This window comes from Orcinus orca, chromosome 5 (assembly GCF_937001465.1).
Source record: "Orcinus orca chromosome 5, mOrcOrc1.1, whole genome shotgun sequence".
NCBI classification, from domain to species: domain Eukaryota; kingdom Metazoa; phylum Chordata; class Mammalia; order Artiodactyla; family Delphinidae; genus Orcinus; species Orcinus orca.
The window spans coordinates 35,368,402-35,386,699 of NC_064563.1; the positions used below are offsets into that span (position 1 = coordinate 35,368,402).

The 18,298-nt window shown below is 39.2% G+C and overlaps 1 protein-coding gene across 2 annotated transcripts in view; it reads right to left on the reverse strand.

Annotated features, from left to right (window-relative positions):
- Window positions 1–18,298, reverse strand: part of TMEM108 (transmembrane protein 108) — a 373,023-nt gene that overhangs the window by 150,512 nt on the left and 204,213 nt on the right. Inside the window, exon 3 of one of the 2 annotated variants that reach the window (XM_004278917.2) lies at window positions 3,735–3,816. In XM_004278917.2, coding sequence (XP_004278965.1) covers window positions 3,735–3,774 — 40 coding nt within the window. In that variant the 5' untranslated portion in view covers window positions 3,775–3,816. Of the gene's footprint in view, window positions 1–3,734; window positions 3,821–18,298 lie in introns of both variants that reach the window. The other variant, XM_012536432.3, reaches the window with a different exon arrangement.

Genomic DNA, 18,298 nt, shown 5'->3' on the forward strand with positions numbered 1-18,298 from the left:
GAACTGGTTTGCAAGGCAGAAGTAGAGACATAGATGTAGAGAACAAATGTATGTACACCAAGGGGGGAAAGCGGGTGGTGGGTGGTGGTGATGGTGGGATGAATTGGGAGATTGGGATTGACAGTATATATACTAATATGTATAAAATCGATAACTAATAAGAACCTGCTATATAAAAAAATAAAATTCAAAAAAAAATTCTGTAAAAATGTTTTGTGAACCAAATGTCAGTTACAGCCGAGCTCCTAGAGAGGCTGTATCCTTCTCTTGCAGACAGGAAGGCCCAATAAGGGAACAGACATTTACTGTAGTTCTTCTATATACCATGTTGGTCATATTCCATTTTATATATGAGGCACATGGAGATTAAGTAACTTACCTAACATAAACTACCGACTAAGTGGTAGGGATAGGATTTGAACACTGGTTGGCAGCTCAAAAACCCAGATATTCCTGGCACTAGCTTCACACCTACTTTATTACTTAGGTCTAAAAAGGAAAAACGAATGCAGCATTTGTTTTTTACATAATCATGAAGGTTCTCATCACCACCTTCATCCTCAAGCTCTTAGTCATTCCAAGGTATTGTTTAAAATGTGTTAAACCTTCCCAAAGGGCTAAAGCTGGCAGGATGAAATACTCAGTATTGCACTGTGGGATGAAGCCCAAGAAATAAAATAAAGGCAGAGACAGTCAGTTGTAATAAAAGTAAAATATTAAACCCTCAACTGCCCTGCCTGCCAATGACTGCATCCCTCAAGCACACAAAAGCCTCAATGACTGGTGATTGTGATGTACTGACCCAGAAAGAGCTTGGATTTTTTTTTCAGCCTTACCTGACATCACTAATAGGATGCAAACTTTGCCCATCATGGGTTAGAACCACCCCTGTCTAGCCATAGGGGCCACACTGCTCATTTTTTCTGTGTGTGGTGGAGACACCAGGCAGGATAAAAAAAAATGGACATGAACAAAGAGGTCCGAGAGACCTGGCTATGAATTCCAACCTCATCACTCACCACCTGGTCACCCTCGGCCGGTCCTCAACTCACTCATTGCTAACACTTCTTCATATTGGTGCATTTACCTCTGGAGTGAGTGAGATGGCGCACGTGAGCTGATCAGCAGAGGTCTGGGAACACAGTAGGCACTCCAGAGGGAGGAGTTTCTCTGATGAGCCTCATGGACTGGCTCATGTCCACTAGGAAGTGCTTGACTTTTTTTCTTGTTAAACAGATACTCTCTGGTAGACTAAAGATGATTACAAATTTCTACTACTCTTGCCTTTGAGAGGTGGAGTCCAATCCCTCTCCCCTTGGGTCAGGGTTGGTCTTAGTGACTTCTTCCGCCAATACAATGTGGCTGAAGTATTGTTCTGGGATTTCCAAGCCTAATTCTTAAGAAGCCTTGTAGGTTTTGCCCAGGCCTCAAAGCCGTGAGGTGCCATGTATAAAGTATGACCACCCTGAGGCCACTATTGCTGTGAGGAAGCCCCACTTTGTCCTGTGAAAAGGCCTGAGGGAAAAAAGCCCCAGCTCTTGGAGCTATTCCAGCCCAGATCCCAGCCACTGTGGAGCAGAGAGTCTGCCAACCCCGATCAAACTGCAGATACATGAGCAAAATAAATGATTGTTGTTGTTTTAAGCTACAAAGTTTTGGGGTGATTTGTTATGCAACAAAAGATAACCAGAACACTCTGTCCCCCCGCCAAATTAAAATCAGTTTGCTGAGTCACATAAAGTAACATAATAAGTTTATGTTGACTCTATAGTTCTCAAGTCAGTTTTAGACACTGAAAAACCATTTTGTTTGTGGACAATGTTAATCCAGGCATAAGTGAACAATTGGCTGACCAATGACATATATGATATTGTTTGTGTATGTATGCCAGAGTTTAAGTTATCTAGGACTTTACTAAATATCTAACTCATCTCATGAAAAAAAATGCTATAAATAACAGCCTGTCATCTCAGATGAACTTATGAAAACCACTCTCTGAAGTCAGACTAATTGATCTATTGCCCAAGTGCTTCACCCTTTCAGCTGTGTACAAAGCTGGGCTCCAGCCCACAATCAGCTACCTAGTAATCAGTGTGGTTTATTGAAGGCCACTACCTACCTCCTAATTTGGGTTGCTTGCGTTTCTAGGCAAGCTTGCAAACAATGAAAAGTGTTAAGACAAGGTTAGTTTCTGCAGCTATCCAGATAGTGTTTGAGGAAAATCTCTTCAGCTTTCCAATATGTTGGACCTGGGAGGATGGGCACTTGTTATAGAATAAGACTGGACTCTAAACCACAGAATACTTCTCTGATGCCTATCAGATAATATATGACCTTATAACATGCACACTCTGGGGCATACAATCAGCACAGGTGAATTCAACAAACATCCTGCTGCCTTCTAAATCTACTATGCTCTTTTTCGTTTCTTGTTTCTTTTGCCTGTAAAACCTGCCTTGCCTTCTTGAGGGTGTATCTGTGTGAGTGTGTGTGTGTGTGTGTGTGTGTGTGTGTGTGTGTGTGTGTGTGTGAAAAATCCTATTTATCCTTCAAATGTTCCCTATCCCATCAAGGCAGAATTAATCATTTCTTGATGACACTGCTTCTTCAATCCGTAAAGCCTTTTCTCTGACAAGCAAGCTTATCATTAAAAAAAAAAAAGGCAACAAACCCTATAGAATACATGGAGAAAGCATATGAGAGAGTCCCTATAACTCTTGGTGATGTTCCATCAGGCTGAAATCAGGCTGACGTGATCTGTGTTTCAGGGATTAGAATTCAATAGCAAAAATGAGTCAATTAAAACACCCAACCAGAATGCTGTCTGTAGATAAAGTGCTTTGCACTGGGGGCACAACATAACCTGAATTGCTAAATTCTAAGGGCTGACTGGTGATTTGCATCTCAATCTATTTTCATGTTATTTCCTTGGCAAAAGTTAACAAGGAGCCACTCAGCCTAGGAAAGATAGGTCCTCTACCTCAGCAAGAATTAGACAAGCATGGTGAATTTCAAGTTTTCCCAACTCAATGCCTTTGGTTTGACCGGGAGTGAGCAACGTCTGTTGTCCCAAATGTGTCAATCTGAACATCAAACCCACCAACCGGTACTGGATTTTACATTCATTCAGTGACAATCCAATCCCAAAGACTACACACTCCCTATATGGCAACTGGCACTTTGTGGCACAATACGCAAAACACAACAACCTGCAGAGAAAATCAGGATCGAACACTTCATTCTACCACCGAACCTAAACAAACCACATTTTCACCACTCATTATCTAAGAACACGCAAAACTATGCAAAACATTCCAAGTCAAAGGCTGTACAGTCACTGAATGGTAATAGGTTATATGTGACTAAATCCCACAGCCTACCATTCCCTCTTCATGAGGAGCCCAGAGGGGATCATACCGGAACCCCCTTCATTCTGCCACAAAACCAAGAGTAATAACGTTGTTGACACTCATTTTCAAATTGACTGTGCTTAACATGCCAATTTAGAATTATCATAACGAAGTCTACAGTAATTATGTACAGTAACTGAAGCCCAAGGCAATAGAATGACTTAATGCTTGATATTTCAAGTACCTAGATGAAGCAGAGGGAAAATGTATTGTCCTTCACTGACCAAACCCTGGTCTTCCTCCAGAAGGTGTGTAAGTTTCTGGCACTGGGCAAACAATAACATTGATCTATTCTAGGAAAGAAGAAATGTGACATCAACTTACTTAACAGTTGGCAATAGAGGGCCTGTAAACTTCTCTTCATGGTATCATCTGGTCCTGCTTGTCCTCCAGTTTATTCATGATTCTGTCTAGGAAATTGGGAGAAGAAAATTGTTACATCTGAGAAACAGAATTCAAGTCAAGAATCAGAAAGAACTCCACTCAATATGATCCTGGTTGTAAAGCCCAAAATACCTGATTTGAAGAGAAAAATTCTTGGAGTGAATATACCATAGTACAGTCTATGTTATAAAACTACCAATTAATCAATTAGATTCTGAAACTACATACACCACTCATATAGGCAACTAGAGGGTGAGAATCTGGCTTTGGAACTTTTGAGGACTTCCAATTCTTCTCCCCTGCATCTCTAGTCTTGAAACAGGAGAAACAAGAAACTTCTAATCTCAGTTCTGTTATTGTGCTCATCAAACAAAACACCCCAAAAGCATCACCAATTTGAAACTGTATTATATTTAATAACTTTTCTATTATTTTCTGATTATAAAAGATACCTCCAGTGAAGAACATCTAAACAAAATATAGATAAGGGTGTACAAGAAACTACAAACTACCTATCTCTGCACCTTTTCATGTGTATACTTCTACTGGTCTGTTTTGCTTTATGTATTATACATTCTAATTTTTCTCCCTAGCAGTGGTGACATCTTCCTGTGCTGTTACTGTACTTTACTACTTTTTTTCTTTTCTTTTTTTTTTTTTGGCCATGCCGCTCGGCTTGCGGGATCTTAGTTCCCTGAACCCAGGCCCTCAGCAGTGAAAGAGCAGAGTCCTAAGCATGAGACCACCAGGGAATTCCCACTTTACAACTTTATTTTAAATGGTACACAGTATTTTTTCAAGATAAAGTCCTAGAAATGGAATCACAAGGACACAATCTAAGGCTTCTGAAATATATTGCCAAATTGCCCTTCATCAATATCATATTATGAAAATCTCCATTAGACTGCAACCTACCCAATGATGGAAATTTGTATTTTCTTTCCATCTTTGTCAAGAAAATAAGCACATATTCCATCTCATTACTTTAATTTGCATTTTATAGGTTTATTAGTCATTTGTCTTTTTAAAGTTTTAAATTCACATTTGACAAAGAGTATTTCGTCACACTCCTGAACCTTCTCCTAGGCCTATCTGTGAACTTCCTTGTAAAACCTGGTGAAAGCAGCTCTTTTGCCCCTTTCCTGTTCACCCACTTCTGTTCCCGTTTTAACCTTAAAAGAACCTAATTACAGGAATGAGATCATTAGGCAATTTAACCTAACTCCTGACTTACGCTCTCCTGAATGCATACCATGTCTTGTTTAACCTGCTGATTCTTTTCCTAGACAAAAAGAAGAGTGAAGAATGAAGTAGTTATAGAATGACTAGCTCTCTACCCTCAACAGCCCCCTAAGGAAGAGTGCAGGCAGATCATGTAGGCAAGATAACATCTGAAGAGAGAGTCAGCCAGTCTGCACTCAGTGGGGAATGATACAGAACCCAACCTCCTGTCTCAATGATTCACTGAGAGTCTTCCCCCCATTTTTCCCTTTAAAAACTGTCATAGCTGAGCAGAATCTTTGGAGTTGGCCTCTGGACACGAGTCTCCCTTCTCCTCAGATTGCCAGCTTTTCTGCTTAAAGCACCTTTTCTTTCTGCTGACACTTGCCTCTCGAATTATTGGCTCTTGAGTGGTGAGCAGCCAAACCTGAGTTCCGTAACACTAGTTTTAGCAAGAACCCTGCTAAATCAGTTTAACCAGCACCCCCAAACCCTCAATATATAATCACCCTCAATATCTGGTAAGATTTACTCTACCACCCCCAGGTGATGACAGCCTGGCCTGCCTTCAGCAACAACCCTGTTGGGCCAGTACAGCCAAGCCCCTGACCCCTGATGCTTCCTGTTAGTAGTTTTCCATCCACTGACCCCACACTGCTCCTTGGCTATGAATTCCCACTAGCCCATGCTTTGTTCAGAGTGGAGCCCAATCTCTCCCCCCACAGGAAAATCCCGCTGCAGTGGTCCCTGCACCCATCCAGATGGTCCTGAATAAAGTATGCCTTGCCACCTTTAACAAGTGTCACTGAATATGTTTTAAAGACATTCTTTAATCATTCTCTATTGGCATGCTGGGTTTTTTTTCTTATGATACCCCAAGTGGAACTGATTTATCTTTAAATTTTTTCTGAGATATAATTAATGTATCATAAAATTCAGCCTTTAAGTATACAATTCAGTGGTTATTAGCACATTCAAAAGTTGTGCGACCGTCACCAGTACCTAATTCCAGAACATTTCATCACTCTAAAAAGAAATTCCCATGTTTGTTAGCAGTTATTTCTCATTGTCCCCTCTCCCCAGTCCCTGGCAACCACTAATCTACTATGGGTTCACCTATTCTGTACATTTCACATAGATAGAATCATATAATACACGGCCTTTTGTGTCTGCCTCTTTCACTTAGCATAGTGTTTTTAAGGTTCATTCATGGTGTAAAGCATGCTGTTTTTTTTCTTATTTATTTATTGTAAGAACTATACACACACACAAACACACACATTATCATGGTTAGAAAGGCCTTCTTTACTTAATTCAGGATTACATAAATAGTTGCCTGTATTTTCTTCTGGTATTTTTTATTTCATTTAGGTCCGTTTCTGGACTTTGTGTTATGGTTTACTTCTCTGTCTGCTCATTGTTTCATTAAACAATACAGGTTGTTTAAATTAAACTCTTGGTAGAATTAGTCCTCCATCATTACTCTTCTTTTTAAGATTTACCTTGTTCTTTGAGCTTGTTTTTCCCCCCAAATTAACTTTAAGATAATTTTTTTTTGCAGTATGTGGGCCTCTCACTGTTGTGGCCTCTCCCGTTGCGGAGCACAGGCTCTGGACGCGCAGGCTCAGCGGCCATGGCTCACGGGCCCAGCCACTCCACGGCATGTGGAATCTTCCCAGACCGGGGCACGAACCCGTGGTCCCCTGCATCGGCAGGCAGACTCTCAACCACTGCGCCACCAGGGAAGCCCAACTTTAAGATAATTTTATTAAACTTCAGAAAAAATATCATTGGGATTATAGTTGGAATTATCTTCTACTTGTTTCATTAATTTGGGAGAGACCTGATCTCTTCAAAATCCAAGTGTGGTGAGGAAAAAAATAATCTTTAAATATGGTTGCTCTGGAGATCAGAAGAATTCCTTTTGGAGGAAGAGAAGTGCTCTTGTTTTGGGGGATGGGGTAGGGAGTTGGGGAACCATAGCTCAATGACTTCTTTGGTTAGGCAAATTAAAGCTCCCCTCCTCCAAACCCCAATGTGAACTAGCAGAGTAGGAAGGAGAAAAAGAGAGAGTTAAATTTCTCTCCATTATAATACAAGAGGAGGTTTGAGTTCCAAAAGGCTAGGAAAGAGGGATTAAGTAGTCTAGAAATCTGAGAGGCTGAGGAGATGATACACAAGAGATGCTGAGAGACTGAAGAGGCAGTTCCAAAAGACAGCAGCAGGTGGGACCCAAGAATAAACTGAGAAATTCCTCGCAAACTTTAATAAGCATAATATTTAATTTTTCATTGTTTCTTGCTTCATGCTGTTTGTCGTCAGACACCACATCTGCCCTCCTTCTCTGCCCCACAACACTTATCCACCACTAAGACCCTCCAGAACCTCAGAAGTCTTGCACAAAACAGCCTTGTATTAATGGTGCTCAGCTGGGCAATGAAAGAGACTATGTTCTAAGACAAGGGTGACTGGAAATGGAGGTTGGAGCCAAAGGGGCCATAAGCCACGGTTGGTGGGCATCTACGGAGTGCTCAGGACCCAGTAAGCATGCAAAAAATGTGCCGGGAATAAACAAACGGATGAATGAATAAATGAATAATCAAGTAATAGGAGAGCAGAGAAATAGTTGTAGTTGATATTGATCCAGGGGGACATAAGCCCCTCAATCATCTCTGGAAATGTTTAGAGATTTTCAAGAAACTGTTAAACTTGCAATAATAGATGGAATAGAGCTATGTCATTCCCTTATCAAAGAAACACCTGAGCACATAAATCTGGGACAATTGAGATCATCTGGGTTACACAGGGCTATTCTAACTACAAGCACCATATGGTCTAGTATTTATTCAAAATTAATCTTTATTTAGGTAGTTCTGTGGAGTTCTGCAATGTTTTTCCTGCAAGTTCTATAGTCTTGTCGAGTTAATCCCTAGGAATCTTATACATATATATATTTTTTGCTACAGTGATGGTATTTCTATTTCCATTATATTTTTTACTTGCCTCTATATGGAAATGACTGAGTTTTCTATATTCATTCTGTGACCTAACTGAACTCAGAGTTCTAATAATGGTTTCTCAGCTGAGTCTCATGGGTCAATTGCACTCCTTTGGCTAGATGGAGAGGTGCAGAGAGATTCTACCAAAAGCCTCTTTTTTCAACCATATAAGAGGAAACATTAATTGTATCTAGTCCCTCAGGGAAAAATTTAGGAGCTCCAAGGAAGACAACTAATTTCTGGGATGAAATCCTAAGAAAGTACAGAGTTTTATAGCCAAAGAGATGAAGAAAAGAAAAATGAGAGAGGAGGAGGATGAAAACACTTGGCCAAACATGCAGAGACAGCAGCACAGGTGGGGACCTTGCTGATTGTTAGCTCTGGGGAAATGAGAAGGTGCAAGTAACCTGAACCACTCCTTTTTTTTCCTTTAACATCTTTATTGGAATATAATTACTTTACAATGATGGGTTAGTTTCTGCTGTATAACAAAGTGAGTCAGCTATACAAATACATATACCCCCATATCCCCTCCCTCTTGCGAATCCCTCCCACCCTCCCTATCCCATTCCTCTAGGTGATCACAAAGCACCAAGCTGATCTCCCTGTGCCATGCGGCTGCTTCCCAGTAGCTATTTTAAGTTTGGTAGTGTATATATGTCTGTGCCACTCTCTCACGTCGTCCCAGCTTAACCTTCCCTATCCTGGTATCCTCACGTCCATTCTCTACTTCTACATGTTTATTCCTGTCCTGCCCCTAGGTTCTTCAGAACCACTTTTTTCTTTTTTTTAGATTCCATATATATGTGTTAGCATATGGTATTTGTTTTTCTCTGACTTACTTCACTCTGTATGACAGACTTAGGTCCATCCACCTCACTACAAATAACTCAATTTCATTTCTTTTTATGGCTGAGTAATATTCCATTGTATATATGGGCCACATCTTTATCCATTCATCTGCTGATGGACACTTAGGTTGCTTCCATGTCCTGGCTATTGTAAATAGTGTTGCAATGAACATTGTAGTACACGACTCTTTTTGAATTATGATTTTCTCAGAGTATATGCCCAGTAGTGGGATTGCTGGGTTGCAAAGTAGTTCTATTTTTAGTTTTTTAAGGAACCTCCATACTGTTCTCTATAGTGGCTGTATCAGTTTACATTCCCACTAACAGTGCAAGAGGGCTCCCTTTTCTCCACACCCTCTCCAGCATTTATAGTTTGTAGATGTTTTGATGATGGCCATTCTGACTGGTGTGAGGTGATACCTCGTAGTTTTGATTTGCATTTCTCTAATGATTAGCGATGTTGAGCATCCTTTCAAGTGTTAGTTGGCAATCTGTTTAACTTCTTTGGAGAAATGTGTATTTAGGCCTTCTGCCCATTTTTGGATTGGGTTGTTTGATTTTTTGATATTGAGCTGCATGAGCTGCTTGTATATTCTGGAGATTAATCCTTTGTCAGTTGCTTCACTTGCAAATATTTTCTCCCATTCTGAGGGTTGTCTTTTTGTCTTGTTTATGGTTTCCTCTGCTGTGCAAAAGGTTTTAAGTTTCATTAGGTCCCATTTGTTTATTTTTGGTTTTATTCCCATTTCTCTAGGAGGTAGGTCAAAAAGGATCTTGCTGTGATTTATGTCATAGAGTGTTCTGCCTATGTTTTCCTCTAAGAGTTTGATAGTTTCTGCCTTACATTTAGGTCTTTAATCCATTTTGAGTTTATTTTGCATACACTGTTAGGGAGTTTTCTAATTTCATTCTTTTACATGTAGCTGTCCAGTTTGCCCAGCACCACTTATTGAAGAGGCTGTCTTTTCTCCATTGTATATTCTTGCCTCTTTTATCAAAGTTAAGGTGACCATATGTGCATGGGTTTATCTCTGGGCTTTATATCCTGTTCCACTGATCTATATTTCTGTTTTTGTGCCAGAACCATACTGTCTTGATTACTGTAGCTTTGTAGTATAGTCTGAAGTCAGGAAGCCTGATTCTTCCAGCTCCGTTTTTCTTTCTCAAGATTGCTTTGGCTTTTTGGGGTCTTGTGCATTTCCATACAAATTGTGAAATTTTTTGTTCTACTTGTGTGAAAAATGCCATTGGTAGTTTGATAGTTATTGTACTGAATCTGTAGATTGCTTTGGGTAGCAGAGTCATTTTCACAATGTTGATTTTTCCAATCCAAGACCATGGTATATCTCTCCATCTGTTTGTATCATCTTTAATTTCTTTCATCAGTGTCTTATAGTTTTCTGCATACAGGTCTTTTGTATCTCTAGGTAAGTTTATTCTTAGGTATTTTATTCTTTTTGTTGCAATGGTAAATGGGAGTGTTTCCTTAATTTCTCTTACAGATTTTTCATCATTAGTGTATAGGAATGCAAGAGATTTCTGTGCATTAATTTTATATCCTGCTACTTTACCAAATTCATTGATTAGCTCTAGTAGTTTTCTGGTAGCATCTTTAGGACTCTCTATGTATAGTATCATGTTATCTGCAAACAGTGACAGTTTTACTTCTTCTTTTCCGATTTGGATTCCTTTTATTTCTTCTCCTTCTCTGATTGCTGTGGCTAGAACTTCCAAAACTATGTTGGATAATAGTGATGAGAGTGGCAACCTTGTCTTGTTCCTGATCTTAGTGGAAATGGTTTCAGTTTTTCACCATTGAAGACGATGTTGGTGGTGGGTTTGTCATATATGGCTTTTTTTATGTTGAGGTAAGTTCCTCTATGCCTACTTTCTGGAGGGTTTTTATCATAAATGGGTGTTGAATTTTGTCAAAAGCTTTTTCTGTATCTATTGAGATGAAAATATGGTTTTTATCCTTCAATTTATTAATATGGTTTAGCACATTGATTGATTTGCGTATACTGAAGAATCCTTGCATTCCTGGAATAAATCCCACTTGATATGGTGTATGATCCTCTTAATGTGCTGTTGGATTCTGTTTGCTAGTACTTTGTTGAGGATTTTTGCATGTATATTCATCAGTGATATTGGCCTGTATTTTTCTTTTTTTGTGACATCTTTGTCTGGTTTTGGTATCGGGGATGGTGGGCCTCGTAGAATGAGTTTGGGAGTGTTCCTCCTTCTGCTATATTTTGGAAGAGTTTGAGAAGGACAGGTGTTAGCTCTTCCCTAAATGTTTGATAGAATTCACCTGTGAAGCCATCAGGTCCTGGGTTTTTGTTCGTTGGAAGATTTTAAATCACAGTTTCAATTTCAGTGCTTGTGACTGGTCTGTTCATATTTTCTATTTCTTCCTGATTCAGTGTTGGCAGGTTGTGCATTTCTAAGAATTTGTCCATTTCTTCCAGGTTTTCCATTATATTGGCATATAGTTGCTTGTAGTAATCTCTCCTTTGTATTTCTGCAGCATCAGTTGTTACTTCTTTTTCTTCTCTAATTCTATTGATTTGAGTCTTTTCCCTTTTTTTCTTGATGATTCCTGCTAATGGTTTATCAATTTTGTTTATCTTCTCAAAGAACCAGCTTTTAGTTTTGTTGACCTTTGCTATTGTGTCCATTTCTTTATTTATTTCTGCGCTGATCTTTATGATTTCTTTCCTTCTGCTAACTTTGGGTTATAGTTTGTTGTTGTTCTTCTTTCTCTAATTGTGTTAGGTGGAAGTTTAGGTTGTTTATTTGAGATTTTTCTTGTTTGTTGAGGTAGGATCGTATTGCTATAAACTTCCCTCTTAGAACTGCTTTTGCTGCATCCTATAGGTTTTGGGTCATCATGTTTTCATTGTCATTTGTTTCTAAGTATTTTTTGATTTCCTGTTTGATTTCTTCAGTGATCTCTTGGTTATTTAGTAGTGTATTGTTTAGCCTCCATGTGTTTGTATTTTTTACAGTTTTTTTCCTGTAATTGATATCTAGTCTTATAGCGTTGTGGTCGGAAAAGATACTTGATATGATTTCCATTTTCTTAAATTTACCAAGGCTTGATTTGTGACCCAAGATATGATCTATCTTGGAGAATATTCCATAAGCACTTGAGAAGAAAGTGTATTCTGTTGTTTGTGCGTGGAATGACCTATCAATATCAATTAAGTCCATATTGTTTAACGTGTCATTTAAAGCTTATGCTTCCTTATTTATTTTCATTTCAGATGTTCTGTCCATTGGTGAAAGTGGGGTATTAAAGTCCCCTATTATTATCGTGTTACTGTTGATTTTCCCTTTGATGACTGTTAGCATTTGCCTTATGTATTGAGGTGCTCCTGTGTTGGATGTTTAAATATTTACAAGTGTTATATCTTCTTCTTGGATTGATCCCTTGATCATTATATAGTGTCCTTCTTTGCCTCTTGTAATAGTCTTTAAAGTCTATTTTGTCTGATATGAGAATCGCTACTCCAGCTTTCCATTTGCATGGGATATCTTTCTCAATCCCCTCACCTTCAGTCTATATGTGTCCATAGGTCTGTAGTAGATCTCTTGTAGATAGCGTATATATGAGTCTTGTTTTTGTATCCATTCAGCCAGTCTATGTCTTTTGGTTGGAGCATTTAATCCATTTACATTTAAGGTCATTATCAATGTGTATGGTCCTATTACCATTTTCTTAATTGTTTTGGGTTTGTTATTGTGTGTGTTTTCCTTCTGTTATGTTTCCTGCCTAGAGAAGTTCCTTTAGCATTTGTTGTAAACCTGGTTTGGTGGTGCTGAATTCTCTTAAACTTTGCTTGTCTGTAAAGGTTTTAATTTCTCCGTCGAACCTGAATGAGATCCTTGCTGGGTAGAGTAATCTTGGTTGTAGGTTTTTCCATTCCATCACTTTAACTATGTCCTGCCACTCCCTTCTGGCTTGCAGAGTTTCTGCTGAAAGATCAGCTGTTAACCTTATGGGGATTCCCTTGTGTGTTATTTGTTGTTTTTCCCTTGCTGCCTTTAATACTTTTCTTTGTATTTAATTTTTGATAGTTTGACTAATATGTGTGTTGGCATGTTTCTCCTTGGATTTATCCTCTATGGGACTCTCTGTGCTTCCTGGACTTGACTATTTCCTTTCGCATATTAGGGAAGTTTACAACTATAATCTCTTCAAATATTTTCAGTCCCTGCCTTTTCCTCTTCTCCTTCTGGGACCCCTATAATTTGAATGTTGGTGCATTTAATGCCCCAGAGGTCTCTGAGCCTGTCCTCAGTTCTTTTCATTCTTTTTTCTTTATTCTGCTCTGCAGTAGTTATTTCCACTATTTTATTTTCCAGGTCACTTATCCGTTCTTCTTCCTCAGTTATTCTGCTATTGATTCCTTCTAGAGAATTTTTAACTTCATTTATTGTGTTGTTCAACATTTGTTTGCTCTTTAGTTCTTCTAGGTGCTTGTTAAATGTTTCTTGTATTTTCTCCATTCTATTTTCAAGATTTTGGATCATATTTACTATCATTATTCTGAATTCTTTTTCAGGTAGACTGCCTATTTCCTCTTCATTTGTTTGGTCTGGTGGGTTTTTACCTTGCTCCTTCATCTGCTGTGTGTATTTCTGTCTTCTTATTTTACTTAACTTACTGTGTTTGGGGTCTCCTTTTCACAGGCTACAGGTTCGTAGTTCCTGTTGTTTTTGGTGTCTGCCCCCACTGGGTAAGGTTGGTTTAGTGTGTTGTGTAGGCTTCCTGGTGGAGGGGACTGGTGCCTGTGTTCTGATGGAAGAGGCTGAACCTTGTATTTCTGGTGGGCAGGACCGCATCTGGTGGTGTGCTTTGCGGCATCTGTGAACATATTCTGATTTTAGGCAGCCTCTCTGCTAATGTGTGGTGTTGTGTTCCTCTCCTGCTAGATGTTTGGCATGGGGTTTCCAGCACTGGAGGTTGCTTGTCGTTGAATGGAGCTGGGTCTTAGCATTGAGATGGAGATCTCTGGGAGAGCTCTCACCAATTGATATAACGAGGGGCCAGGAAGTCTCTGGTGGACCAGTGTCCTGAACTCAGCTCTCTGACCTCGGAGGCTTAGGCCTGACAGCCGGCCAGAGCACCAAGGCCCTGTCAGCCACACAGCTAGAGAAACCGGCCAGAAGGAAGCTTCCAGGGCAAAGAGGCGAGTACTGGTCCTGAATCACTCCTTAACAAGAGCGAGCCTCATAGAACCCTGCGTCTCCCTTTGGCTTAAATGTAACAGTTCTATCAATTCTACTGACTCGGGAGGGAAATCTCTTTCTTTCATAGACTGCTTAAAATGTTCCCATTAGAAATGTCCATGTAGCAGGGAAGAAGTAATAAACAACCAAATGAAAAGCTCTGAATTTGATATGTAAATTGACTTGAAAAGACAAGTTCATAGAGAACAAATGAGGAAGAATAGCCAGAAAAATCCTGGAAAACAGAAACAAAAATCCCCAACAAGATGGGGTTAGGGAGAGAGGGACTTCCAGGCCCACCAGACATTAAAGCACCCTCAAAAGCCTTTGTAATTAAAACAATTTGAAATTGGCACATGAATACACCAAATTATACATATATGGATATTTAGGATATGATAAAGGCAGCATTATTAAATCAGTGGGCAAAAAGATGAGCTTTTAAGTACACATTTTGAGATAATGGCAGAGTAATATGGAAAAAGATAAAATTTTACTCATTCTAAATATCACACATGAGCATAAACTCTAAATGAGGCAGACATTTAAATGTAAGAAAGTAAAGTATACAAATAGTAGAAGGAAATATGAGTAATTCTTCAATTACTTGGGGGTAGAGAAAGAAGCTTTGCTAACTCTGAATCAAAGTTTGAAGCAATAAGGAAAAAGATAAACTTTATTACATAAAAAAATTACTCAGTAAAAACTACAATTAAGTAAAAATACAAATTAAAAACTATAAAAAAATGTTCAACTTATGAGAAGCAAAGAGTTAACATCCTTAAACTTCCCCCGAAATCAATACTCATCGTGTTTTAGCCATCATTTGTATACACGTGCAGAATGGCAAAAATGTGAGTTGCCCAACACATGTGCTCCCAGCTGAGGTCAAGCAAGGCAGTGCTCTGTCTCCTTGTTTCAGCTCTTGTACTGTGAACACTGTCCCTTCTACAGGCAACTTAGTGCCATGCTTTTTAGCATTTTTGTGCTTTTTATTGACATCTCTGTTTGAAATGGCCCCCAAGTACAGTGCTGAAGTGTTGTCTAGTGTTCCTAAGTGCAAGAATACTGTGAAGGGCCCTATAGAGAAAATATGTGTTGGCTGTGAGTTCAAAGTTAATGAATTAACAATGTATACTACATAAGTTGTCTTTAGACACAAACACATATAAACAAGACTATATATTGATCAGTTGACACAAATGTGACCAGAGCTCATAGGAACCTAACCCTATATTTCCATTAGGAGCACTGGTTTAGTCTTCATTCATTCAGAATTCATGGCAACCTTATAGAACATAACTATTATGAGTAATGAAAATCAATGGTATTTAAGTTCAGCTTTAAAATATTTTGTGGAGCAAAGAATGAAGATGATTACAATCCAGGCCAATAGTAGAGCTTGAACAAAACAGAACAATTGCTTACCATCTCTTTGGGACAAAGGAAGATCTGAATAAGCTGATAGCCAACCCTCAGAGTACCCTCTGGGAAAGTGAGGGGGGCAAGAAATAGGAGAGTTGACATGTCAACTAACATCACAGGCCTGTGAAGAAGTTTGGAAAGGAGCATCTGCCTCCATTTTACAGGTAAGGACACAGACACCAAGAAGTCGTAGTCTTTCTTTTTGTTTTTTTTAAGTAGAAATAATGATTTTACTCTCCACATGATTTCTGATACCACAAAATTAGATATTTGAAGTTTAATTTGTATGATATCTGTGATTCATGCCCTTTCTAGACATTACATTTCTTGTCATAAAAAAATTATAATAGAGTAATGATGAACAAGAAAGACTTTCCTTCTCTAAAAGGTCCTCATGGGGGACCTCCCTGGTGGTCCAGTGGTTAAGTCTTCATCTTCCAATGCAGGGGGTGCAGGTTCGATCCCTGGTCAGGGAGCTAAAATCCCACATGCCTCATGGCCAAAAAGCCAAAACATAAAAAACAGAAGCAACATTGTAACAAATTCAACAAAGATTTAAAAAATGGTCCACATCAAAAAAATCTTTAAAAAAAAGTCCTCATGTGATAATCATATCAATTCCGTTCACTTCTTGATTTAGTCATTTAACAATTTATTTCATGTCCTCCATGTACCTGGTAGTGTTTTATTTATTTTTAATTTTTTTGTCAAGAAGTTATAGTCTTTATTCAAGATCAAACCTACCAGCTCCAAGACCTTGAGCTAGTTTCTGGACTTCTCTGATCCTTGAATTCCTTGTAAGGGGTAAAAACGGTCCTTGATATGCTTGCTGCAAAGACTGAGACAATGCATGCAAAGAACTTTTCCCTGTGCTTGGCACGCAGTAAGTGCTCAGTGCTCATCAGCAACTATTACCCAACAGCAGAAGGCAAGATAACACATCAGGCCAGAGCTCACCAACTGTCTCTTAATTTTGCTTCCCCTAAGCTAGAAAAGAACCAAAGGCTTTTGGGCTACTCCCCAAATAGCCCTTTTTGTTAAATCCACTGTCTTACTTAAACTGAATTTAGAAATTACTTATAGGGGTATAAGTTGAACTTTAAGGTTCTTATTTATAATTTATATATTTGTCCTCCTTAAAAAGGATCTGAGGAAGCTTACTACCAGATGCAACTTGTACAATATAATTATTAACATATCAAAGCACATTAATGACATCAGAAAGAGAGATCCAGAATTACATGGAGAAAAGGGTGATTCACTTTACCATAAGATGCAATGGGGCCATACACTTCCCTTGGAGCTTCCTGAAAATAAAGGCAAAAAGGACAGCTGGCTCCATTTTTTTCCGTTGCATAAATTCTCTATTTTGTCCAGAAATACAAACCTTTTCTGCCATTAATTTCCAAGAAAAGATCATTAGACAAATCTTCTGATAAGCATATGAACAGAATATTCTTGCCATGGCTGCTCCTTATCAACCCTCAATAAAAGCTAATGTCTTTGTGTTAAGTAGTAATTCAGGGAAAGCATTTCGATGAGCAGCAGGAACACCATGCTTTGGGGTAAGAGTCAGGCAGGACTGCCCCTGAGTAGCTTTGCTATGTGACCTTGGGCAAGTTACTTAACTTCTCTAAGCCTCAGCTTTCTCATCTGTAAATGGGGCTGGCACCTAAATCAAAGGATTGCTGAGAGAATTAAATGAAGTAAAGCACTTACTATGTACCTGGTATATTGTATGTGTCTCTCCCTTTCTCCTAAACTAATAGTGTATAGTTTCTGTACACTATTCTGTTCATATGGGGATAGAGAGAACTAGGAAAACAAGGGGAACTGATGTTCAGCAAGTCAGTCCAGGGCCTGAGCTGCTGGATTACTTCAAGAAGGCAAGTATGATGGTTTCTCAGGCTCACTTACACCATAAGTCACAAATGAGTGCATGTGTCCACAGGGCTGGGTTTGGGTCACAATGGTGTTTTCAGTCAAATTCTTTTCATACAGACTCTTTGCATATTAAGCACAGCGGGACTTCCCTGGTGGCGCAGTGGTTGGGAGTCCACCTGCCGATGCAGGAGACACGGGTTTGTGCCCTGGTCCGGGAGGATCCCACATGCCGTGGAGCGGCTGGGCCTGCGAGTCCAGAGCCTGTGCTCCGCAGCAGGAGGGGCCAGAGCGGTGAGAGGCCCGCATACCGCAAAAAAATAAATAAATAAAATAAAATAAAATAAACACAGGAATATCCTTCAGTTCCATAAAGAAATTTCTCTCTCATTTTTCTTGAAACTTGTAGCCCTCCTAGTCTTTCTTCCAAATTTTCTCACTTTTGTGCAAGAACTAGTTCATCCTCTTCTGAACCTATGATCAACAGTGTGAGCATGATTACAGTGACTGTCGCTTTCTGTCAGGTCTGAAAGTTTAGTTTATAGGAAGTCAAGGGGACTATAATGAACTTGAAAGCGGGAGAAAATAGTGTTTTTTTGTCTCCAGTCAATTGTCAGCAGGAAAACAAGTCTCTGTATCTTTTGTTTTTTTCTTAAAGAAACTGAAAATCCTCTCAAAATTTTTTCCCTAAATTATCAAAAGAGGCTAGACATTTTAGATGAGTCACCCTATTTTAAAATACTAGCAATTAATTCATGTGGGCCAAAAGAAACAGGCTGTGTGATTTCTGACTTATAAAGGCTCTCCTGCTGCAGAACCTGCACAGTGTGTGTTGGGGGAGCGGGGAGGGCGGGGAGGAGGACGTACAGCTCTGCCTTCCACCCAAGCTCTA